Here is a 25,728-nt window from a genome sequence, read left to right as displayed (position 1 = left end):
TGTCAGTAGGGTTACACAGCAATGTCCTGCCTGTAGGTGTCTAGAAACATGTGGATGGAGGAACGGAGTGGTGCCATGGTTATCGCTCTGTCCTCTTTATGTATGGGGCCTGGGTTCAAATCCAGCCTGGATTGTTGGAGTGAAAATTGGAGCTATGATGAAAGATTAGATAAGCTTTGCAGTATTGAGAAAGAAAAATGTTAAGGGTGCTTCACTGAGTTATATAAAGTGTGAAATGACATTGATGAGGTGAACCCAGAATATTACTCTTAAGGTTAGTCAGACAGTAGAATAACAACATAATTTTAAATGAATTTAAAGCAAATCTTAGAAAAAAATCTTAATTCAAAGGGCAATACACATTTAGAAAAACTTACCAGTTGGGTAGTGGAATCGAAGACATTAGGGGAGTTCAAGATGCATTTGAAAGCTAGGCTGGGGGAATTGAAACATTAGAGAGATGAGCTTCATGGGCCGAATAGCCTTTTTTTGTCTGACTTTTTCATATGTTCATTCCCTAATTGACACAGGCAAACAACGTAAAATTCCTGTAATTCTACACTAAATTCACAATCTCACCCAGAGTGGTCAAACAGGATAGCTGGTAAAATTCACACTAATGTAGTAGAGGGATGTTTGGAGGTTGGTGACACTCTTCCCCATGCCCATTACCAGGCTGCATCCTAGTTTCAAGCAGAATTCAGGAACAATGAGCTTTCTCTATGGAAGGCAGTTAGATTTCAGGAACAGATGTGGCCAAAGGATGATATCGTGCCTTACACAAAGAATTCAATTCTCTAAATATATCCATTCACACTGCAACCAATTTAATAAAAATAATGCATCCTTCCACAGCAATCACTTGATAACTGCTCTATCAGTTTACAGGTGAATGGGAGCAAGGCTTCTGCTTGGGATGTAGATGCTCATAGAGTCATCAGTTTTTATATCTCTTGTACAGAGCAATTTAGGAAGTCTTGACAGTTATTTGTTTCCTTTGGTGCAAAGACCCGAGGCAAGCCACTGACCAAGCAGTGGGTGTCTAAGTGGACGGTTGAGTGCATTCTGCACTGCTATCATCTCATAAGTGGCTATGTCTTGACAGGTTCCGATTGACAGTATCCGAAAGCTGACACTGACTAATCCTCACAAATTTACTAAACATTACTGTTTAAATCTGACTACTGCACACAATAATGCCTTTGGGAGATATGTCCCGGCAGCTGATGTTAGGGCTCCTCTGCAGGGGCCTCCTTGCTCCGAAATTATACTTCTTTGATATATTCTTTTGGTGTATGAAGATGTTTACTGAAGAAGAAGAATTGCTTACTTCCTTTGTACAGCTCTCCTCCTTATTTGTATGAACTTGATCCTCCACATACCATGATCCCAACCAGCCATTCCCTTGGGCCTTGCAGGAACTTGTAGTTAGACCATGAGTAGTTATTGGCCTTGTCCCCAAGGCTTTATACAACATGGGACTAGGAGACTGTATGCAGCACCACCTATCTGCAGCAGTGTGACAACATTTTTATGTGCATACTAAGCACGTGGTTGGTTTCCCCAGAATCCAGTAAACTTGCTTTTACTCCTATGGTGTGTGGAGAATGCCGATCACTTAAAGAATGAAGATAACCCTATAAGGTAGGCAATTTATCTTTGTTAAAGCAGAGTAAAGGGAGATTTACTTTGCATCTGGGCATGCTATATCTAACTTGGAGTGGCAGATGCTGACATTGTCTGGCAAAAGTGGACGAAATGTTCCATTCCCCAGCACTGACACCTTCACCTTGATGAACACAAAAATTCACTCTCCTGATTTTTCTTTGACACTTACTGCACTAATGCTTGTGTCATGCTGGGATGAAACCCGTGGGTTAAGCTTTTATACTGTCCAAGAAAGTTCATAATATCAAACTTAGTGGAATCAATACTGGATTAATTTACGTACAAAACATGACACCAGATCCACATCATGAAATGTTTTAAGAACACAAAAGAAAGCATAAAATATGTAAGTTTCACTTGTCCCATCAAACTCAGTGTACATAACTACTATCTATTAACATTAAAATCCATATGAATTTCCTAAATCCGTCCATTTAATTGGTTCAAGAGCCCTTTGAAAACTACTGTTTCTCTTGTTCTTGTCATCTGACCACAAAACTTAATGTCATCAGCAAATTTTACATTATCAATAGCTGCCACCATATTATTTATAAATAGTGAACGAAGGGAATTTGGAACAGAAAGTTATTAGTCACTGATCGTCGGCCACAGTTTTTCTACTTATCACCTTCTGCCTTTTATTGCCAAGCCAGTTTTCAGTCCTTCCGTCATATCCGCCAACTTGCCGTCATCAACTAATTTAGTCAAGCCCTTTAAGAATTCCAGTATTTTGTGAGGCACCACCTATTCCTTCTAAATCCATGGTAGTTACTCCATAGAGCCTTTATGCTCTTTACTTAAATGTTGATAGCAGAAAACCTATAAGGATGCTGATGTGGAAAATAGTGTCATAGGACCAGTTTGGGGTTAAGGTGCATTGTTGGGCAATATGGAGAAAGCTTTATCCTGCATCTGCCACTGGGTGGAAAAACTAAAAAAATGTTTATTTCCTTGTCTAAGTTCTCTTATTTTCTATCCCATCCCCCCCCTCACTCAACCTGGCAGAGCACAAACTCACCCCAAAAAATCCTTATTGTAAACTCTGTGCCTGAGAGACTGGGTCCCGATGTTGCTGAGAGCTTACTGTTGAGAACCATTTACTCCCAGCTTTTCTAACTGAGCCAGAATTTTGGGGTAGGGTAGGGGATGGTTGTATAATTATCTGTACTCCGGCAATTGTAAACAGCACATGGAATATGGCTTGAAGACAAACAGCACTCTTCTCTTGGATTTTTAGGCCTGGTGTATGGTTTTAATGTAAATGCCAACAAAGAAGTACAACAGATGGCTAGCAAGAAAGGAATAAAAATCAAGTTGCATAAAGTTATCTACAAGCTTATTGATGACCTCAAGGACGAACTGAGTGGCAAGTTGCCAGCAGTACTTGAAGAAAACATAATAGGTATGTGTTTTACTTCTTATAAAAATAATTGGGCATTCTTTGTCAGATTTAGATTTTTAAACTCACTTGTTTGTATGTTATAAATATGACCTGATGTATATCTATTTTCGAACTGTTTGAGACGTGGATCTAACAAATGTTTTCACCATTTGTTAATGCTGTTTTGCTTTCAGGAGAGGCATCTGTGTTGGCAATCTTCCAAGTGACAGTAGGAAAAAAGAAGGTTCCTGTAGCAGGTTGCAGAGTCCAGAAGGGTCAATTGAACAGAAAGATGAAATTTAAGCTCATCCATGATGGACATATTTTGTGGAGAGGCAGGTTTTCCTCTTGTACAGTTCTGTGTATTATAACGTGCAAAACTGCTACTATAGAATCAAAATCTTGTTATTTTGGAAAAGGCAATTTTGTTGCCTTGGAAACCAGTTTACATGAGTGTTTTGCCCTTTAGGAGTATTTTAAGGGACTTTTACAAAATGTCCAATTGTTACACAATTTTATATATACACTGTATATAAAAATTCCCCTATATAACCTATTGGAAATTATTTCCCAGTGTACCTGCAGTAATTCCAACACAAAGTACTGTGAACGTCATCCAGCAGTTCACTAAGAAAGGTCCGTAAAATGGCAAGAAACTCAAAATAAAAATTAGCAAGAATGAAAACCTGTCATAAGAAGCAACTTAAAATTCATTATGACTGGTGGCAGGGATGGGAGCAGGTTGCTTGTCTGCTCTATTGGCCAGGGGTTGGCGTGTAGCCACTGGGGCGGGGAGTATTGGGTGAGGAAAAGAGGGACCAACAAGTCAGAAAATGTATGGATTTTAAAATGTTTTGTGTTGAGTGAGTGTTTGTTACCAACAGAGTAAAACCAAGTTTACAGTATAACAAATCTTTTCCCCCTCCCTGTTCAGGTTCCCTCACCTCTCTCAAACATCTCAAGGATGATGTGCCAGTTGTGAAGGCAGGCATGGAATGTGGCCTCAGCTTGGATAAGGAAATTGATATTAAGCCTGGCGATGAAATTATTTGTTATGAAGAAAAAGAAGTTCAACAAAATATCTCCTGGGATCCAGGATTTTAAAACCTGATTATTACAAGAACCTAAGAATTTTTGAATTGAATTAAATTGCACTATTATTATAAAGTCTGTCCAGTAAAATGATTAAATGAACAAAATATCTTAATGCTGTATTCAGCCTACTGTTTGGAATACAAGCCAACAAAAAAGACTAGCATTCGTACAGTGCTTTATCACTTCTTTTAGAAATGTCTCTAAGCACTTCATAAGGAATTACTTTGAAGGGCAGTGAATGTTGTTTGGTGGATCAATGCAGAAGCCATTTTGAAAATAGCAAGATCCCAGAAATAGCAACCTATGGAAAAGGATATTGTAAAATCAGGCAGTGGCCTGCAGAGTTGACACGCCACAATTTAAAATGCTGTATGTATTGTATTGCGTGGTGTGTTGTATTGTATCACCTTTGCGTTTTAGCTTCCTTTGAATAGTGGCAGGCTACTGTTCAGTTAAACATGATTAAAGTAGACTAAATGTGGATCTAGATGGTGATATTGTAATGGGCACCATAATGTACTTTTACATTGAAGGAGTGCTGTTGACCATAGGTTGCTGTTAATAGCACTTTTTAATATAAAGGATTTGGCTTCTGGAAACCAAGTGGTATTGAAGAAAATGATTTTCCCAGGACTTAAACTGCAGCGGGATCTCCAGTTGCAACTAAAAGCATGGAATCCAATACTCCCCATTTTAGCTATGGGAATCGGGGGGGAGGGGAACAATTCGACTCCCGCCCAAGATGGGTGCAAAGTTGGCGGAGTGGCTGCACCACCCGCCCAAAGTTGCCGTTGGGAGGCCCAAACTATTTAACATTGAGATGGTGGAATTATTCATTAAACATTAAAATTACTGCCAAAATACATGTTTTGTGAATCACTATGGGACATATTTTATTTACAATTTTGCAAACTTGTGCAATTATGAATATTAGTAATGTAATAGATTCACTTTTTGTTTGTTTCTTCAGGAACTGGAGATATCAAAACAAGTACCTTCATTAATATATTAAAAGCAATCAAATTGTTTGTCTCAAGTTCCCTGATATCAACCTGGCTACTTAGCTTTTTATGGAATTTTTTTTATTTGTAAAATGATTTTAAGAAAATTCCCAATATCTTGACCCTTAAAAATGTATGGAAAAACTCAAAGCCACTTTTCACATTTAAAAAAAATACACATATCATAATTTAAGTTTTATTTGAACTGCTATTATATAAATGCACAAATATCATTTTAGTATATTTGAAAATATTGGCTTCCTAATATGACCATTTCTGTTATGAAATGCTATGACAGAAGATTCTGGTACTCAATAATGATTCATTGCATAGGCATCATATTGATGCAGCATTGTTACTTTATTAAAGCTTTTCAAAGGTCCTTTTACATTTTAAAACTGCAGCAAATATACAGTTTTGTTCTGTCAGCAGCAGATACTCACATTTTTATGGGTCTTATGAGCTGCTGCTGATTAAACCTCACTGCTGCCCAATGCCTGATGGAGAGTGGGGCTAAGTGCAAATGTTAATATGGAGGAGTGGTGCTGGAAGCCTGGTACAATGCTGCTCTTCTGAAACCAGCGCTGCAATTTTAAAGTGCCAATGGGTTGCCAGCAGCACTGATGAGATCACTTGGTATCGATTCTTAGCTGCTTTTACATTCAGTACTGTGCCTGTATGATGGTATACATCTATACCCATTTAAATGTCAAATTATAATGACACATATCAATACAACTTGAGTATTTTCTATTTTAAAAGTGTATAAAGGTGCAAGTATTATGGGATTCCAAATGTACTGTTGATTATCCCGGTGTCAGTAGGCTGTAGTATGTGAGATGTATATTGACTCCTCATTTCATTTCCTTACCAATTGGCATTCTTTGCACAATGATGGGCTATTGCTCTCTTCACTTGATAGTGGATATTGTTTTGCTAATGTTATTAATGGTCTTACAGTCTTAATGTGTCACTGTTAATCTTCCTGTTTTCAGATTTAATGTGATCATTATTTGTACAATAACACTGGTACTAAACATTTTTCAAGTAATTTGTAACATTCACAATTAAGTACTTATAAAACATACTGACGATATGAAGTGGCTCAAAAGAATTACTGCACTTTATTTTTACATTGTATAAGTCAGTAGTTCTCAATCATTTGCTGAATGGAACCCAATGAAAATAATTTTCTCGGCCTGTCATGTCCCATTAGCTTTGAATATGGCTAAAAATGACAGAATCCATGGCATTTTCTAGATTTTGGCCTTTTCTGCTGACAATGCATACTTTTTAAAAAAAAATCTACTTCAATTCTTAATGTGCAACATTCATGAAAAAAAACACTTGCAAATTTTGTCTTTTTGCAAGCATTTTTCACTTTGTTTGTATCAATAGCAGGATTTTTAATTACAATATTCCAAAGAACTGAATAGAGCAAGAGATCCTGCTATACTTTGTGAATGAAAGTCACTTTATTAGGGTTTCCTGATAGATCAGCAAGTTTGCTTAGATGCTTTTTGATACCAGTGGCTATTCACGTGTGAGCCATACAGACCAGGAATTTCCAAGATTCAATCCTCGGTCTATGCTGTGTTAGTTGACATGAGCTAGCAATGGCAAAGCAGTGCAGTTGGCCTAATTGACCCTGGGTAGGGAGAGGAAAATGTGCCAGAGCTTCTACTACTAAAATGTACATGTTTGGATGTCAGTCAAGGGCAGAACTGGGCTTGGCTCTGATATCTCCTGCAGTCGAATAGCCTTATGATACTGTCATTGTTGGCACATGAATAATGGCCACTCGTATTGAAGGATGCCTGGCACCTTTGGAGCTGTACCCCAAGAAAAATACATGCCATTAATGGAGAAGGAGAAAAATTCCAAAATAAAAAGAAATCCTGTTAAGGTGAATCTGGTTTCTGTCATTGTAACATTGCAATGCTTTTAATATTTGAATAGAATTTGAATATTTCACTAAAGGCAATGGATCAGCAGTTCATGATTGGAGAGCTCACTGGGGAGCACAGAAAATGTATTTTACAGTAGTTTAAAAATGCAGTCTTAGATCAATTAAAGTGATAGATTTTCTTTTAGCAGTTATTGCTGTTTATCTGAAACAAAAATTATAATGTCAAAATATATTCAAATGATACTTCAATTTTTTGACTGGCAAGGTTCTGGCGGTTGCCTTTAGGGACATTCCTGTTGATACTGTTTCAGAGATCTCAATGAATACCCCACAAACTCGGGGTGGGGAAGTACGTGATGAGCTGTGCTTGGTCACTCCACCATACAACTGCATTTTTATTTTTACACTAGTGGATCGCCTGTGGCATTGCATATGGTAAGTCCAACAATGTCTCTTTTGATACCAGTGGCTATTCACGTGTCAGCCATACAGACCAGGAGTTTCCAAGATTCAATCCTCGGTCTATGCTGTGTTAGTTGACCTGAGCTAGAAATGGCAAAGCACTGCAGTTGGCCTAATTGACCCTGGGTAGGGAGAGGAAAATGTGCCAGAGCTTCTACTACTAAAATGTGCATGTTTGGATGTCAGTCAAGGGCAGAACTGGGCTTGGCTCTGATATCTCCTGCAGTCGAATAGCCTTATGATACTGTCATTGTTGGCACATGAATAATGGCCACTTGTATTAACACCTTTTGTGTTGCTGTTTTTCTCTCCTCTTCATAACTATTTCTCTCTGTCCTCTCCTTTCCCCAACACCTCTCACCCGTCAATTGTGCTTCACCCTCACTTCAATCGTACCTCATACCCCTCTAAATTTTCGATGCCTCCCCTACTTACCACCCTTCAGTTCCATTACTAACCCTACTTCATCCCCTTTTAACTACCTGCCCAACTCCTGTATCCTTCTCTCTGCTATCACCTCACCTGTACTCCTCCATTCATTCCCACCCACTCTTCTCAATCTCAAGTGGCAAGAGGCCCCCCTCAACCTGTTTCCCTCTTTATCTTTTTTTTCTTTGGGCTTTATTTGTTTTTAAAATTCAACTTGTGTTTTTTTTTAAAATCAAATTAGAATGAGGAGAGACATTTAATCATGTTATTGTGAAATTTTAAAAATTTGTTTAAAACTTTATTTTGAACATTAAAAATATCAGTTACTGAGAGGAAAAGTGGCAGTGAACTGTTTTCCAGAAAGTATTTTGAGTGATTTTTGAAGGAATGATATAAACATCAGTCAGAACACTTGTGTGTGACATTATAGGCATTTAACATTGAAATTATTAACACACATTTTAATATGGGATTTTCTAATAGGAAATATTAGCAGGACTTTTGAATGGAACAAATAACATATACCGAATTTAATTTAATACTAGCAAATCTCTCATGATATTGCCCACAGATCAGCTTTGAGGAGGCAAGTGGTTCTAGAAGGATAGGGTAGCTACGTGGGATGGAAGCAGGAGCCTAGGAAAACACAAACATGCATGATTGAACATTTTCATGTACTTAAGAGCTATGACAGACCCCCTCAACATGTTCAAACCCACATACAATCAAAAAGGTAAAATGTATGACCCCTGACACAAACAACAAATGTTTACACTTCTAGAAAAGCTGTATTTCTTGGTTTTCAAAAAAATATATTTTCATGGGTCACTGGGTATAACTACAAGTTTCATTTGGGACAATGGGGGATGGGGGGGGGGCAGCTGTTCTCTGTCACTTATAAAATCCCTGGCTTTGCTTTATCCATTCAGCACCTCCATGTGCATTTCTGCTACTGCGACTGCACATCACTTGAAGAGGTTTGTAGTTGCTACACACCACTTTCTTGTTAGGGAAAAATGTTGCTTACTTTTAAAAATATTCTACATACATAGTGCTATGGGTGCATTTACTGTATCATGATTTGATGCAAAATTTCTTTCGTTCTGCATAATACAACTGATGGATTCTGCAAACTATTCAGCTTTTAAGCATTTGCGTGATGCCTGCATTTGGGATTTCTTATTATCTACAGGAGAGGTGGCCCAGGGAATCAATAAAAGAGACCGCAAATCACGGCCAGCCGAAGCAGAGTATCGTAGCCATTTTTCAAACAACCTGATGCTGCAGTTGCCATTTGTAGTGATTAGCGGGACACATGTTTGCACTGTATGGAGTGGTTAAATAGCGTGCATTGTCCAGAGCTGCTGGGAAACACCCACTGCAGTTCACACACACCAGACTGCAGCCGAGGATACATTTTTTGGGCTGGATGGAGAAATTCAAAAAGTTAAAAATGAGTGAGTAATTTTTTTTAAAGCACTTATCTGCCTACTTATCTCACAGATAAGTAACTTAAGTAGGGGACAAGAGAATGTCTATGAATGTTGTTTATATGGACTTCCAGAAGGCATTCGATAAAGTCCTTCGTAAGAGACTGTTAGCTAAAGTTGAAACTCGTAGAATTGAAGGCAAATTAGTGGTTAGGAAATTGGCTGAGTGGCAGGAGACGGAGAGTAGGGATAAAGGGCAGGTACTCAAATTGGCAGGATGTAAACAGGGATCTGTGTTGGGGCCTCAACTATTCACTATTTATTAACGACATAGATGACTGGATAGAGAGTCACATATCCAAGTTTGCCGATGACACAAAGATAGGCAGCATTGTAAGCAGAGTAGATGGAAGCATAACATTACAGAGATATTAATACATTAAGTAAATGGGCAAAACTGTGGCAAATGGATTTCAATGTAGGCATATGTGAGGTCATCTACTTTGGACCTAAAAAGGATAGATCAAAAGTACTTTCTAAATGGTGAAAAGCTCAAAACAGTGGAGGTCCAAAGACACTTAGCACTCCATGAATGTAGACCATTAAAATGTCATGGACAGGTCCAGAAAATAATCAAAAAGGCTAAGGGAATGCTGGCCTTGTATTCTAGTCCTCTAGATATAAAGGGGGTAGCAGTTATGCTACAGCTATACAAAGCCCTGGTTAGACCACACCTGGAGTACTGTGTTTAGTTCTGGGCATCACACCTTAGGAAGGATATATTGGCATTGGAGGGAATGCAGCATTGATTAACTAGAATAATACCTGGAGTGCCCGGGTTAAGTTACGAGGAGAGATTTCACAAACTAGGGTTATATTCACTGGAATTTAGATGATCAAGGGGAGATTTGATCAGAGTTTTCAAGGTATTAACGGGAACTGATAGGATAGAGAGAAACTATTTCTGCTGGTTAGTGTCTAGGACTAGGGGGACATAGCCTAAAAATTAGAGTCAGGACTTTCGGGATTGAAGTTAGAAAACACTTCTACACGCAAAGGGTGGTAGAAGTTTGGAACTCTGTTCCGCAAACAGCAGTTGATGCTAGCTCAATTGTTAATTTTAAATCTGAGTTTGGTAGATTTTTGTTAACCAAAGTATTAAGGGATATGGGGCTACGGTGGGTATACAGAGTTGGAGGTCTCAGATCATCCATGATCTCATTGAATGGTGGAACAGGCTTGAGGGACTAAATGGCCTACTCCTGTTCCCATGTTTCTAGATAGCTGACAGAGAAGCATCAGAAAACGACAAAAAATTGTTCATCGGTCTCACTGGGTGGCCTGATCCTGTAACTGCATGCAGACTCAAACCTGTTTTTTATTTGTTTGTGACAGGTCCATGTGTTACACCACACTCAAGATCCACATAGGAAATCTCATTAGAGTGCTGTCTGCAGGTATTACAGAGAATATGGTTACAGGCAACTGTAACCAGTAGATGAGATACATTTAACGTGGGCATGAAAAAGTACTGGCAAGTAAAATAAAGGAAAACCCAAAAATGTTTTATAAATACATAAAGAGCAAGAGACTAAGAAAAGAATAGGGGCTATTAGAGACCAAAAAGGTAACCTATGTGTGGAGACAGAAGATGTAGGTATAGTTCTAAATGAATAATTTGCGTGTCTTCACAAAAGAGGGGGACGATGCAGAGATTGTAGTTAAGGAGTGTGAAATATTGGATGGGATAAATATAGTGAGAGAGGAAGTATTAAGGGGTTTAGCATTTTTGAAAGTAGATAAATCACCATACCAAGATGAAATGTATCCCAGGCTGTTAAGAGAAATAGCAGAGGCTCTGACCATTTTCCGATCCTCCCTGGCTACAGGCATGGTGCCGGCAGATTGGAGGACTGCTAACGTGTACCATTGTTTAAAAAGGAAGAAAGAGATAGACCGAGTAATTATAGGCCAGTCTAAACTCAGTGGTGGTCAAATTATTGGAATCAATTGAGGGACAGCATAAATCATTTAGAAAGGCATGGGTTAATCAAGAATAGTCAGTATGGATTTGTTAAGGGGTCATGACTAACTTGATTGAATTTTTTGAGGCAGTAACAAGGAAGGTCAATGTGGGTAACACGTTTGATGTGTACGTAGATTTTAGTACGGCTTTTGACAAGGTCCCATATGGCAGATTGGTCAAAAAAAAAACCTATGGGATCCAAGAGAAAGTGGCTAGTTGGATCCAGAATTGGCTCAGTAACAGGAAGCAAAGGGTAATGGTTGAAGGGTGTTTTTGGGACTGGTAGGCTGATCCAGTGGGGTTCTGCAAGGCTCAATACTAGGTCTCTTGCTTTTGTAGTATAATGATTTGGACTTGAATGTGGAGGACTTGATCAACAAGTTTGCAAATACAAAAATTGGCCATGTGGTTGATAGTGAGGAGGAAAGCTGTAGACTGCAGGAGGATATCAATGGACTAGTCAGGTGGGCAAAAAAGTGGCAAATGGAATTCAATCCAGAGAAGTGTAAGGTAATGCATTTGGGGAGGGCAAATAAGGCAAGGGAGTCCACAACAAATGGGAGGATACTGAAAGGTGTAGAGGAAGAAAGGGACCTTGGAATGTATTTCCACAGATCCCTGAAGTAGGACAGGTAGACAAGGTGGTTAAAAAGGCATACAGGATACTTTGCTTCATTAGCTAAGGCATAGAATATAAGAGTAGTGAGGTTATGCTAGAACTGTATAAAACATTGGTTAAGCCACAGCTTGACTACTGCATACAGTTCTGGTCACATTACAGGAAATATGTTATTGCACTAGAAAGGGTACAGAGACAATTGACAAGGATGTTGCCAGGGCTGGAGTTGTTTTCTTTGGAACAAAGGAGACTGAGGGGAGATTCAATTGAGGTATATAAATTGATGAGGGGCCTGGATAGTGGATAGGGAGGACCTAATTCCCTTAGCAGAGGGGTCAGTGACTAGGGGGGGGCATAGATGTAAAGTAATTGGCAAAAGAATTAGAGGGGAGCTGAGGAAAAACTTTTTCACCCAGAGGGTGGTGGGGCTCTGGCACTCACTGCCTGAAAGGGTGGTAGAGGCAGAAACTCTCAACTCATTTAAAAAGTACTAGAGAGTGTGCATTTGAAGTGCTGTAACCTACAGGTTACGGACCAAGTACTGGAAAGTGGGATTAAGCTGGATAACTTTTTTAGCCGCCACGGACATGGGCCAAATGGTCTCCTTCCGTGCCATAACTTTCTATGGAAAGTCCATAGGAAGATGTTTACTTAGGACTTTTCAATGGAAGATGCAACAGATGTACCAATTTTAATTATACATGTCCCACCTGGATATGCTATGCTTGCCAGTTTTAAAGCAATCGATGCAAGTAAAACTGGTCACATCAGTTGAGATAAGTGCCTGCTCCACCTACTTGCTGAAAGAACTTGCATTTTATATAGCACTATTGCATGTTACTCATGTAAATATTTTGAACTGCAGTCACTGGTGTATGCAGGCAAAAACAACTATTTTGTGCACAAACAGTAATGAATGGACAGTGCTGCTGGTTGAAAGAATCTTGGCAAGTATAAAAGGAACTACCTGCTCTTTTTCAAATGTCATGTTTTCCTCCATTTTCATTTTAAAACCAGCCCAAACAACACAGTCCAGGCTTCTAAGGATGTGCAACAAATTGAATTGTTAGATTAATCACCCATAGGACAATAACCAGTAGTAGTTTTATCTTCATCTTTTAGTAAGGAACAGCACTGAAATTTGAGTTACACAAACTTTGTTGTTAAAAGCAGTTTTAGAAAAACAATCATTCCTTTTGAAGCCTCAGTTCTTTTGCAGATTAAACTAAACTAATTAATCAATCGGCAAGATAAATTAGTGACATCAGGGAATCTAGCCTACATGCACTCAGCGACATGGTTTATGCATCTTGTTGATTTAAAGAGATTTAACAATCATTAACCTTGTAATGAAGTGAAAGCGAAACTGAATCCAAATCTAATCCCACTCGTAAAATTATTCCATCAATTTCAACTACCAGTGTTTCTGTTAACCAATCCTCCAAAGACCCTCAGCAGCGTGGCACTAAGCAATATACATCATAAGGTTGCAGGTTTATAGCCTATGCTGAATGAGCTGATCTCATTTGTAGGCTCAAGTCAAGAATGACCACTTGGGAAAGATACCATAGGCCTGCTACTACCCGTGGAACTTTCTTCTAGGGTGTACCACCCCAGCACAGGTCAGCTCCTTCAGAAGGTGAAAAATACTGAATTGAAACAGTTCAACACCAATCATTTTCCATCAGAGTTTATTAAAATGTATATAATTATGCATCTTCGGCCTTGTTGAAGCAGTATGTCAGACAGCACTTCCCACAGTATTGCCTGTTGAAGTGACTGGCCATGAACACACCAGCACCGCATTCCTCAGAAGGACATTCACGCCGCAGACGATAGATTTTGCCATATTCATCAACCTAAAAGTCGAAACAAAGTGCTTAGTTTCAGCTTGATTATACAGAAACGTTCATCTTGGTCAAAAATCATCAGTCCTGTAATAAACCGGACCAAAAACAAGTGAAAGGGAGATGAGCAAAGCCTCATCGTGTAGCACAAAAGCATCCCTACTTAGCATTAATGGAACACTACATGCAGCCAGCATGCCTGCCACCAAATGGGCTGTGTGGTTGGTGATGGGGTTGGAATGGAAGAGGATGCCAGAGCTGTGAAAGCCCATGTTTTCCATCTATAAATTATGGAAGAATGTGCTTTATCAAGATGGCATGCATGGGTCCAGTATTTACAGGATTTCCTGCTGTACATGTAGAGTGCGACAATAGGTCTTCTGAATCTTGTGAGATTATGCGATGTCTCCAGTAGCTACAAGAGTCCCACAAACAGAATGTGGATTGTCCCAACCCTTCAGCATAAAACAGCTCCAAATGTGCAATTTAATTCAGGTTGGCTAAAAGAATCAAAAGGTGTTAGAAATGGATAGGTGACACTGAAGTAGAAGGGTATTTTTCAGATGCTGCAGTGCAGAGGGAGTTCTGTACAGCAATTTAGTTGAACTCACTTGGGGCATTTTTAAATACTGGTTTAAAAACAAGTTGGAGGTAGGGGAATTGTTCTATATTTCACTACCGTTATACCCTGTGTATTAACAAAGAGGGCAGCCAACTATTAAGGCTTCCACTAATGCTGCCCATTAAGTGCAGGAGAATAACATTGTCGCTGTTTCCTTCCATAGCAACATGGAACCAAACCTGCATTATAGCATTCCTCAACACCATATTTTGGATTCCAACACAATGTAACAGCAATGGGCTTTTTTTTTAAAAAAAATTTCAATTTACTCTTCCTGTATACATAAAGTACTCAGCACCTTGGGGTGGGGGGAAATAATACACTAGCCTTCATAAATTGGGAACAGGGGCTCTACTACTTTTGATCAGCAACTTAAATGACAAGATGTGGCTGTAAGAAAAGCAGGCTTCATACCAATTTAATATTGATGGGTATGTCAACTCAGTAACCCGGCCACCTAAAGTATTACCTTGTAATATTTAAGGACAGCAAGCTTGACCTTCTTCCTCTTATGCTGGTTCTTCTTTGGGGTGGTGTAAGACTTCTTCTTCCTCTTCTTGGCACCACCACGAAGTCTCAGTACAAGGTGCAGAGTTGACTCCTGTTGAAGAGCATCAAGTTACTTTCCTGAGGTATAATGCATAAATTCCCATTTGTTCTAGTGCAAAAGACATCAATGCAGGAATCAAGTGCAGTAGACTACCTGCAAGTTCACAGATGTGTTCAAGCACAACAAAAATATGAGTATACCTTCTGGATGTTGTAGTCAGAGAGAGTACGGCCATCCTCCAACTGTTTTCCAGCAAAGATCAGTCGCTGCTGATCAGGAGGAATACCTACATTAAAATGCAAAAGGAAGGCTTAACTAAACCACTCTCATCTCATCTATAAAATTTATTGGACAATTATGCTACATTTAGTCAGAGAGGCTGAAATCTTAGTCAATAAATCATCATATAAGCAGATTTGGGCAGCCAGGGTCCATGGAAAAAGATGCAGCTTTATTGCCATGACCTCAAGTGGCAGCTGCAGAGACCTTCAAAAATGACACTGATAATATTGCATGTAAATAGAGTACAAAAAACAAAAGCGATACTGTTTTGGTATGCAATGCATTCCATCCACCCCACATACAAAGCCCTCGTCAGTTCCTTTTCCCTCCCCTCCACAATGTGTGCAACTCTAACTTCTACCTGGTCCCAGTTCTTCAAGCTTCCTGGGCTGAGAGAATTGGAAAAGTTTGCTCCTTAATTGGTAGATTTACACCCATAAGCATAGTAGCCTTTCCCCAATCCTCCAAGCCCAGGAGGTTCAAAGAGCTGAACTTTAAGTGACAGCGGTGCATGGAGAAAGGTAGCTGTGCCAGATCACAGCAAGGAGGGTGGTGGCGAGACTGGATGAGAAGAATAAAATGGAGAGTGATGCATAGATGACAAGCCAACATTTGCAACATTAGCCTTGAATGTGCATATAAATGACTCATTTGTAATCAAACATGTAGATCTGGCCTCCACTCTAAAAAGGATGACAACCCTGCTTCATAGTACTTTTGATTACTGCATTGTGCGAGGTGTTGCTTTTTATAGGAGTTTACAAAAGATCCCATGGATCTATTTATCTTTTAACCAATACTACTAAAGCAGATTAATTGGTCATTCATCTCAGTGATATTTGTGGGACCTTGCTTGTGTGCAACTTGGCTGCTATGTTTGCATACACAACTAATTATACTTCTAAAGTAATTCACTGGCGACAAAGCACTTTGGGACATCCTGAAGATGTGAGAGGCACCATATAAATGCAAGATCTTTGTAAGAACACGAGAAATAGGAGCAGGAGTAGTCCATAATTCACATGAGTTTTGACAGTAATGCACTTAAGCCAGAAACTAGAGTCTTAAACTTAAATAAAGCTCATTACATAGGTATGAGGGATAAGATGGCAAAGGTAGACTGGGAAACTAGATTAAAGTAATGATGGTAGATTAGCAATGGCAAACATTTAAAGAAGTATTTCAACATTCTCAACAAATATACATTCCATTGAGAAATACAAACCCCACAGGTAAAGTGATCCATCCTTGGCTAACTGAAGAAGGTAAGGATAGTATTAGATTAAATGAGGCCTAAAATGTTGCCAAGAGTAGTAAGCCTGAGGATTGGGAGTGTTTTAGAAACCAGCAAAGGGTGACCAAAATAATTGATAAAAAGGGAGAAAATAGATGAAAGTAAACTAGCAACAAATATAAAAAGGGATTCTTAGAGCTTCCACAAGTATGTAAAAAGGAAGAGAGTAGCAAAAGTAAATGTTAGTCCCTTAGAGACTGACAGGAGAAATTATAATGGGGAATAAGGAAACAGCAGATGCGTTGAACAAATATTTTGTATCTGTCTTCACAGTAAAAGACACAAAGCAAACCAGAAATAGTGGGGAACCAAGAAGCTAATGAGAAGGAGGAACTTAAAGTAATTAATATCAGTAGAGAAAAAGTACTGGAGAAACTAATAGGACAAAAAGCCAATAAATGCCCCGGACCTGATTGCCTACATCCTGGAGTTCTAAAAGAGGTGGCTGTAGAGATAGTGGATCCATTGGTTTTGATCTTCCAAAATTCCCTAGATTCTAGAACATTCCCAGTGGATTGGAACATAGCAAATGTAACCCCGCTATTCAAGAAAGCAGGGAGAGAAAAAAACCCTGAACTATAGACTAGTTAGCCCGACAACAGTTGCCAGGAAAATGCTGGAATCCATTATTAAGGAAGCGGCAACAGGGCACGTAGAAAATCATAATATGATTATGATGTGGAGATGCCGGTGATGGACTGGGGTGGACAAATGTAAGGAGTCTTACAACACCAGATTATAGTGCAACAGCTTTATTTGAAATCACAAGCTTTTGGAGCTTTCCTCCTTCGTCAGGTGAGTGCAGGGTTCCATAAAGGCACAGCATATATAGTCAGAGAACAATGCCTGGTGATTACAGATAATCTTTCCAACTGCCCGTTATCACACCTCGGCAAAGAGAGTCACAGCAATCAAAGGAGTGGATGGTGTTCAGACAGAGAAACCTTACATCCAAGACTACTGAATACACAAGCGGTCAGAACACAAAGACAAACAGACAGAATGACCAGTTGTATTAAAAACATAACTTTTTTCCCCCGCTGGTGGAGTTACGTGTAGCGTGACATGAACCCAAGATCCCAGTTGAGGCCGTCCTCATGGGTGCGGAACTTGGCTATCAATTTCTGCTCGACGCAAAATCGTCGAGCAGAAATTGATAGCCAAGTTCCGCACCCATGAGGACGGCCTCAACCGGGATCTTGGGTTCATGTCACGCCACACGTAACCCCACCAGCGGGGAAAAAAGTTATGTGTTTTTAATACAACTGGTCATTCTCTCTCTCTGTCTGTCTGTCTTTGTGTTCTGACCGCTTGTGTATTCAGTAGTCTTGGATGTAAGGTTTCTCTGTCTGAACACCATCCACTCCTTTGTTTGCTGTGACTATCTCTCTGCCGAGGTGTGATAACGGGCAGTTGGAAAGATTATCTGTAATCACCAGGTATTGTTCTCTGACTATATATGCTGTGCCTTTATGGAACCCTGCACTCACCTGACGAAGGAGGAAAACTCCGAAAGCTTGTGATTTCAAATAAAGCTGTTGGACTATAACCTGGTGTCGTAAGACTCCTTACATAATATGATTAGGCAGAGTCAATGTGGTTTTATGAAAGAATAAATTTGTTAAACACAATTTCCAAGAGTTTTTTTTTTGAGGATGTAACTAGCAGGATAGATAAAGGGGAACCAGTAGATGTGGTATATTTGGATTTTCAAAAGGCATTCGGTAAGGTGCCACATAGAGGATTGGTTTACAGACAAAAAACAGTAGGGATAAATGGGTCATTTTCAGGTTGGCAGGCTGTAACTAGTGGGGTGCCGCAAGGACTGATGCTTGGGCATCAGCTATTTACAATCTATATTAATGACTTAGATGAATTAACGTATCCAAGTACAGCCTACTCCTGCTCCTATTTCTTCTATTCTTAGAAGGCCCCTCGAGCCTGCTCCGCCATTCAAGATGATCATGGCTGATCTTTGACCTCAACTCCACTTTCCCGCTCGATCCCCATATCCTTAATTCCCTTAAGAGTCCAAAAATCTATTGATCTCTGTCTTGAATATTCTCAACGATTGAGCAGCCACAGCCCTCTGAGGTAGAGAATTCCAAAGATCACAACCCCCTGGAGTGAAGAAATTCCTCCTCATCTCAGTCCTAAATGGCCGACCCCTTATCCTGAGACAATGTCCTTTAGTTCGAGACTCTCCAGCCAGGGGAAACATGCTCTCAGCATCTGTCCTGTCAAGCCCTCTTAGAATTTTATATGTTTCAACGAGATCACCTTTCATTCGTCTAAACTCCAGAGTGTATCGACCCATTCTACTCAATCTCACCTCATAGGACAACTCTCTCATCCCAGGAATCAATCTAGTAAACCTTCGATGGACTGCCTCTAAGGCAAGTATATCCTTCCTTAGGTAAGGAGACCAAAACTGTACATAGTACTCTAGGTGTGGTCTTACCAAAGCCCTGTACAATTGCAGCAAGAATTCCTTACTCTTGTTCCTCAACCCCCTTGCAATAAAGGCCAACATGTCAATTGTTTTCCTAATTGCTTGCTGTACCTGCATGTTAACTTTCTGTGTTTCGTGTACAAGGACACCCGAATCCCTCTGAACGCCAACATTTAATAGTTTCTCACCATTTAAAAAAATTCAGTTTTTCTATTTTTCCTACCAAAGTGAATAACCTCATATTTCCCCACATTATACTCCATTTGCCAACTTCTTGCCCACTCACTGTTGATATTTCTTTGCAGACTGTGTCCGCTTCACAGCTTACTTTCCCATCTAGCTTTGTATCTTCAGTCAACTTGGATACATTACACTCGGTCCCTTCACCCAAGTCATTAATATAGATTGTAAATAGCTGAGGCCAAAGCACCAATCCCTGCAGCATCCCACTAGTAACATCCTGCCAACCCGAAAATGACCCGTTCATTCCATCTCTCTTTTCTGTCCAGTAATCAATCCTCAATCTATGCAATTACCCCCAATCTTGTGTAACCACCTCTTACATGGCACCTTATCGAATGCCTTTTGAAAATCCAAATATACTACATTCACTGGTTCCCCCTTATCTACCCTGCTAGTTACACTCTCAAACTCAGATTTTCACACACAATTTCCCCTTCATAAAAAAGTGTTGACTCTGCCTAATCATATTATGATTTTCTAATTGTCCTGTTACTACATCCATAATAGATTCTAGCATTTCCCTATTACCGATGTCAGGCTAACCCCCCATGGTTCAGTTTTCTCTCTCCCTCCTTTCTTGAACAGCGGGGTTATGTTTGCTATCTTTCAATCCACGGGGGCTGTTCTAGAATCCATGGAATTCTGGAAGATCAAAACCAATGCATCCACTATCTCAGCAGCCACCTCTTTTAAAACCCTAGGATGTAGGCCATCAGGATCAGGGGATGTCAGCTTTTAGTCCCATTAATTTTTCTAAAACATTTTCTTTACTAATCTTAATTGCTTTAAAGTTCCTCCCTTTCATTAGACCCTTGGTTCCCCACTATTTCCAGTATGCTTTTTGTGCCTTCTACTGTGACAAGATATATAATATTTGTTTAACGTCTGCCGTTTCCTCATTCCCCATTATAATTTCTCCTGTCTCTGCCTCTAAGGGACCCACGTTTACTTTCACTAATCTCTTCCTTTTTATAAACTTGTAGAAGCCCTTACAATCTGTTTTTCTATTTCTTGCTTGTTTACTCTCATTCAATTTTCTCCCTCATCATCAATTTCTTGGTTATCCGTTGCTGATTTCTAAAACCTTCCCAATCCTCAGGCTTACTACTTTTTGGCAACATTGTAAACCTTTTTTAATCTAATATTATCCTTAACTTCTCTAGTTAGCCACAGTTGGATCACACTTCATGTGGTGTTTTTATTCCTCAAGGGTATGTACATTCATTGGGAATTATTTCTTTAAATATTCACCATTGCTTATCTAGTCATATTTTTAAATCTAATTTTCCAATCTACCTTAACAAACACGCAGCCAATACCCACATAATTGGCCTTGTTTAAAATTAAGACCTGAGTTTTGGACTTAACTATATCATTCCCAAAGTTAATATGAAATTGTATCATTATGATCACTCTTCCCCAGGAGGATCCTTTATTATAAGATTACTAATTAATCCTTATTTTCAGATTACAGGGGAAGGTAAGTGCAGGGGAATTATTTTCATTTGAGAGACAAGAGTCATATTGTTTGATTTTCTCACCCGTTAGAAGGCAGTGTCAAGTTTCTGCCCAAGCTATGCTGTTCCATGAAATCACCATGGAGCACCCAAGCGTAACTCCAGCACAAACAAAAGTAGTGATACCATAATGTGAATTCATATTTCTCAGCTCCAGAATTTTACCCAGCAGGTGGAAAATGTAATGTCTAAAAATATATATTTACAGTGTTTTGAATGAAAATAACCCATCTGACTTACCTTCCCCATTAAGGTGTATTTGTACATACAATCTAAAGTAATCTCTTCCTCATTAGGATATCCTCATAACATGCAACTGGGATTCCACTACTGCTACTCAATACGAGGATGACTTGCTATCGGATTTAAAAAGGGTTCGGACTCTGCTTATTAGCATGGTTGAGAGCAGGAATTCAGCTCAAGAGTACAAATTAAATCCCACCACAATGTTCTGAGCTGTCTTTCCACCTGTAACTACATATCTTAAAAAGGTCTTGGGAGGCTTTCAGGTCAGCTTTTTCCAAGGCAATAAAAATTTAAATCAAAACTATATTGTACCTTCTTTGTCCTGAATCTTAGCCTTTACATTTTCAATAGTATCTGAGGGTTCAACCTGTAATACAAAAAACACAAAAGCTTTCAATATTGTATGTGTCAGATACATGGTTCACTGTTTTTACTAACATTCTTTTAAAAAGTGCTCAAGTTTGACATGTGTTCACTTTCAATGTCAGCACTGGAACCAGTATTCAAAACAAGCCACAGTGACAATTTAAAATAAATATCATTGGCCTCTTTCTGCACAAGGGTTAGCACCAATGGGCTGAGAAAGCAGACTTCTCCAAGTCCCTTCAAAAATCAATGTTAGAGTCAAAGGCAATTGTAGGCATCTCAGCTCACCCAATCTCCAACTTCCCCAACTACTGGGGTCAGTACAAGTGGCCAGAAGCATTCACACTGTGACTTAAAACGCTTGTTCAGTGCTTTGTAGAACTGGTTTAAGGAGCACATGTGAGTGGTCATGATCACTAAAACCCGTTTGCGGCCTGTTCCTTACTCCTCGGAAGAAATTCAACTGATACGCAGCCGTTCCAATGGACGAGGAAAAAATCTGGCGATAAATTCGCAACCACTGCACTAAAACCTACATTCACACGAGTATTTGAGGCCTTCGGTATCACACAAACCGGAAAACACGCTGCCTCGGGTAGTGAGCATAAATTAACAGCAACATGTGGCTATAAATCAACCTCGCGTTAAATTAGCTTTTAATTTTAAACATTAATTTTTTTTACACATTTTGTTTCCACTTAAAACTCTTCATCCAGGCGCTGGGAGTAAGCCTCCGCCCAACTCATTCCAACCACACACCGCCGCACCCGCCCGGCTCACTCACCTCAAGGGTTATCGTTTTCCCCGTTAGGGTTTTCACAAAGATCTGCATTTTCAAATTCAATCCACCTACAAGAGAGAAAGAAAGAACACGTTAAAATCGAATCCAAAGTAGATAATTGTATGTAAAATGTCGGCATTCCCCACAGCTCCGACTCACCACCACCGTCCCCTCAATGGCGGATCATCAAAAGAGGACTTGCTGTCCATGCAACGGGGTTTTCCAAACAGGTAGCAGGGGTTAGGCGTCTAAGTCACTCCGTTTTCCGTCCACTTTAATTTTTCAAAATATGATGTTTTTCCAAGAGTTAATAAAATATAAAAGTAGTTTTGAAGTGTGTTTGCATGAATTGTTTTAATCATTTTATTTAGGATGAAGACTACGAGTCGCACTGCATTGTGGGGTTTCCTGTCTAAATAACGGTAAAATACTGTCTAATGTTAATACTTTTGTTCAAGTGGAATTTGTCAACAAATACCTTGGCTTCTGTTGAACAAAAGTAAATCCGATTTAAAAAAACTATTTGAGTTCCCGAAAGACCGGACGGTTTGAAACTACATTTCCCAGAATACAGTGCGCGGTGGCGTCCTTAGCAACCGGTGGCCTTGGAGATGTGAAATAAAAGCCGAAAATGCTGGAAACGCACAGCAGGTCAGGCAGCATCTGTGGAGAGAGGAACAGAGTGAAAGTTTCTGGTCTGTGACCGTTCGTCAGAACTTGGAGGAGCTACGTGCTGAATGTTGGTAACTTTAAGCCTTAGAATATGAAATAGTGAGTGCGACAGGCTGGGTCTCCCCGACATGCCGCAGAGTGACTGATAATCTATACAGGTGCCCGGTGGTGGTGTAATTCGAAATGGCGGACGAACGGGTGTCAACAGCGGGTCTGGGTAAATCTCAGGCAATTCCACCCATTCCCAGCAGAGCCGACCGAAACCTTCTCTGCCGCATTCGGACACACATCAAGACCGAGACTGGGGAGCTGGCCTGTCCTGACCGGGGACCCGATGAGCAGCGGTACATTATTTACAGGAATGTGTTTGACAAGGTAGGAAAGACTGAACTGCATCTGCCACAATCCCCGTTATTAGGGTTTTTTTATTAGGCAGAAATAATTAAATTGAACAGGGGCTCGTATACAGCGAGTAGAGAAACATTGCTTATGTCGAGCGAGTAGAGAAACAAAATATACGGAGGATATATGAATGTGTCGTATTGAAGTATGTAAAATATATTTTTATTTTGTTTCATATTTATATAGGTCATTGAGAATACAACAGCATACAAAAATATCCTCACATCTATCAAACAGGAGTACGATGAAAGCATCAATGTCTTACACAAAGGTCGAGAAGATTCTCTGTTTCTACAGAGGAAGTTGAAATCAATGGCTTCTGAGCCGATGAATCTCGTCGCTTACAAGAAAAGAGTCAGTCAGCTCCAAAACAAGTAGGAAAGGAATCCTTGGTGCAGATCTTGTAGCAGCCACAGTATTTCACCAGTCCCCGTTTTTGTGGTCCATAATGTTCTGATGTTTCAGAGTAGATGGAGATATTGATTATACAGAAACACAATGCTGTGTTCAACTGCACTTCATTGTTTGTCAGGGCAACACGAAAAAGGCTTATTTAAAGAATAATTTAAAATGTTCATATTTTAGACAAGCGCAATAGATATAAAGATTTCAGGAAATAAATTTAACTAATTTCAAAACATAGGTATTCAAAAAGGGGCAATGCAATTTTTGAGAGAATATATAAACGTCATGGCCTTGAAATTCCACAGGGGTTTTGCCGATCTCCTGCTGTAACTCTGGCAGGAGATCAGTGGAACCCGCAAGAAAAGTGGAAACCCGTTTGCACCGGGTCTCTGCCTGTTTCTGGAAGTTTCCATGGGGCTTGTAAGGGGTGGAACCTTCACCTATCTTTTCTAAGGCAAATGACAGACAGTGGGTGCACCAGGGTCAGGGACAAGGACTCCCTAAGCCGGAATTCCCGCTCCTGAGCTGTAATGGTGACCGATAAGCTGATTGAGTGGAGGCATTCTGACCTCCATATTGGGATTTCCCTGATGAGGTCCAGGCTAGCAACAGCCTGGATCCCCCCCAAAGAATTCACAGATCAGCCCCCTTGTTCAGACACTGATAGGACCAGTGCTGGCTTATGCAATCCTGCCACCCAAGGATAGACAGGCGGGTGCTGGAGTTTCAAGTAGGCATTTGCTGCAATGCATGCAGTCTGTGCAGAGTGGTGCTTTCACCTGTCTGCCTCATGCTAATGATGTGCCTGCCAACTAAACCCACAAACTATGGCAGGTTCTGTGCTGGAAGGAATCATTAGGTGTGATTCCATCCCTTTAGCTGGGACCATGACTCAAGGAATTTTGATGTATTTCAGATGGAAACTTAGGGGGGAACTTTAACCCCTTCCCACCCCACGACGGGCGGGAGAGGGTTGGGGGAGGGGTTAAATTGGTAAAAATGTGAAACCCGACCCCAACCTGCCGCGAACGAGCCTACTTCTAATTTAACTGCAGTGGGTTTGGGGGCGTCCGAGTAACCTGCTCTGGAGAGGCGGGTCAGTGATTATAATATTTAAATGAGGCTCTGTTCCCCAGATTTTGGGAGCTATTTGAATTTAACAGTTTTGGGATGGGTTTCCAAGGGCTTTTCCAGCACTGCTTGTGGACCAGAGGGAACAGGAGTGCTTCCCTCCGGCCCCTCAAGCAAACTTTCTGCTGCGGTCTCTTTTCCAACCCCCCCCCCCCCCACGATCTTCAGACATCCCTGCACGATCTCTTCCACCACCACGCAATCTCTCCCCTGCCGTGATCTCTCTTTTTCACCCCCGTTGCCACTCTCCAAGCCCCTCCCAACCAACCCCTGATTTTCTCGATTGCCGGAAACTATACCCAGCGGTCCCCGGCTTCTGTCTTCTACCGCAGGCTTTCCTGCCTGGCAGCTGGCCAACCTTCAATCTCGCCAGATGCTGGGTGGGAAATGGAGTAAAAAAATTCTAATGAGGTCTTGCAGTTAAATTCGGTAGGACCTCCAATTTCCCAGTATCTCCAGATTTCCTGGCTGCTGACATATGCCTCCCCTCCCTCCCCACCTCTCTGTAAATATCGGGGCCATAATCTCTCAGTACCTTTGCCAATGTAACACTATTTCATGGTTCTGCATATTGAAAGTGGATATCCAGGATTGCTAGGCACAAAAAAAGAAGTGAATTTTAAGAGTCCTGCCTGACGATTGCAATGAACGGATCCTGAGACTGTGACCCCTGGCTCTGGACTCCCCAGCCATCGGGAACATCCTCCCTGCATTTAGTCTGTGTAGTCCTGTTAGAATTTTATATGTTTCGATGAGATCACCTCTCATTCTTCTAAACTCTAGTGAATATAGGCCTAGTCGACCCAATCTCCTCATACGTCAGTCCTGCCATCCCAGGAATCAGTCTGGTAAACCTTTGTTGCACTCCCTCCGTGGCAAGGACATCCTTCCTCAGATA

General features: G+C 40.3%; 3 protein-coding genes across 4 annotated transcripts in view; 2 read left to right on the top strand and 1 right to left on the bottom strand.

The window, feature by feature from the left end:
- The window catches only part of mtif2 (mitochondrial translational initiation factor 2), a 62,896-nt gene extending 55,840 nt beyond the window's left edge, over window positions 1–7,056 (top strand). The window contains exons 12-14 of the mRNA XM_067989014.1: window positions 2,906–3,070; window positions 3,244–3,384; window positions 3,984–7,056. Of these exons, the coding sequence (XP_067845115.1) occupies window positions 2,906–3,070; window positions 3,244–3,384; window positions 3,984–4,153 (476 nt within the window). The 3' untranslated portion in view covers window positions 4,154–7,056. The remainder of the gene's footprint in view (window positions 1–2,905; window positions 3,071–3,243; window positions 3,385–3,983) is intronic.
- A 6,638-nt stretch (window positions 7,057–13,694) lies between these two features.
- rps27a (ribosomal protein S27a) lies at window positions 13,695–22,424 on the bottom strand. The gene is made up of 6 exons (XM_067989015.1): window positions 22,380–22,424; window positions 22,224–22,288; window positions 21,386–21,440; window positions 15,240–15,325; window positions 14,959–15,090; window positions 13,695–13,879 (listed from the first exon to the last, which is right to left on the bottom strand). Exons 2-6 carry the CDS (start codon window positions 22,269–22,271, stop codon window positions 13,730–13,732), a joined length of 471 nt encoding a protein of 156 aa, XP_067845116.1. The 5' UTR covers window positions 22,272–22,288; window positions 22,380–22,424; the 3' UTR covers window positions 13,695–13,729.
- Window positions 22,425–22,829: 405 nt separating this feature from the next.
- Window positions 22,830–25,728, top strand: part of LOC137324572 (clathrin heavy chain linker domain-containing protein 1-like) — an 88,253-nt gene continuing 85,354 nt past the window's right edge. For both annotated transcript variants that reach the window (XM_067989013.1, XM_067989012.1), the window contains exons 1-2: window positions 22,830–23,267; window positions 23,481–23,668. In XM_067989013.1, the coding sequence (XP_067845114.1) occupies window positions 23,076–23,267; window positions 23,481–23,668 (380 nt within the window). In that variant the 5' untranslated portion in view covers window positions 22,830–23,075. The remainder of the gene's footprint in view (window positions 23,268–23,480; window positions 23,669–25,728) is intronic.

The sequence above is a fragment of the Heptranchias perlo genome, chromosome 8, assembly GCF_035084215.1.
Source record: "Heptranchias perlo isolate sHepPer1 chromosome 8, sHepPer1.hap1, whole genome shotgun sequence".
In the NCBI taxonomy this organism is placed as follows: Eukaryota; Metazoa; Chordata; class Chondrichthyes; order Hexanchiformes; family Hexanchidae; genus Heptranchias; species Heptranchias perlo.
This window is presented reverse-complemented; position numbering and strand designations above follow the sequence as displayed.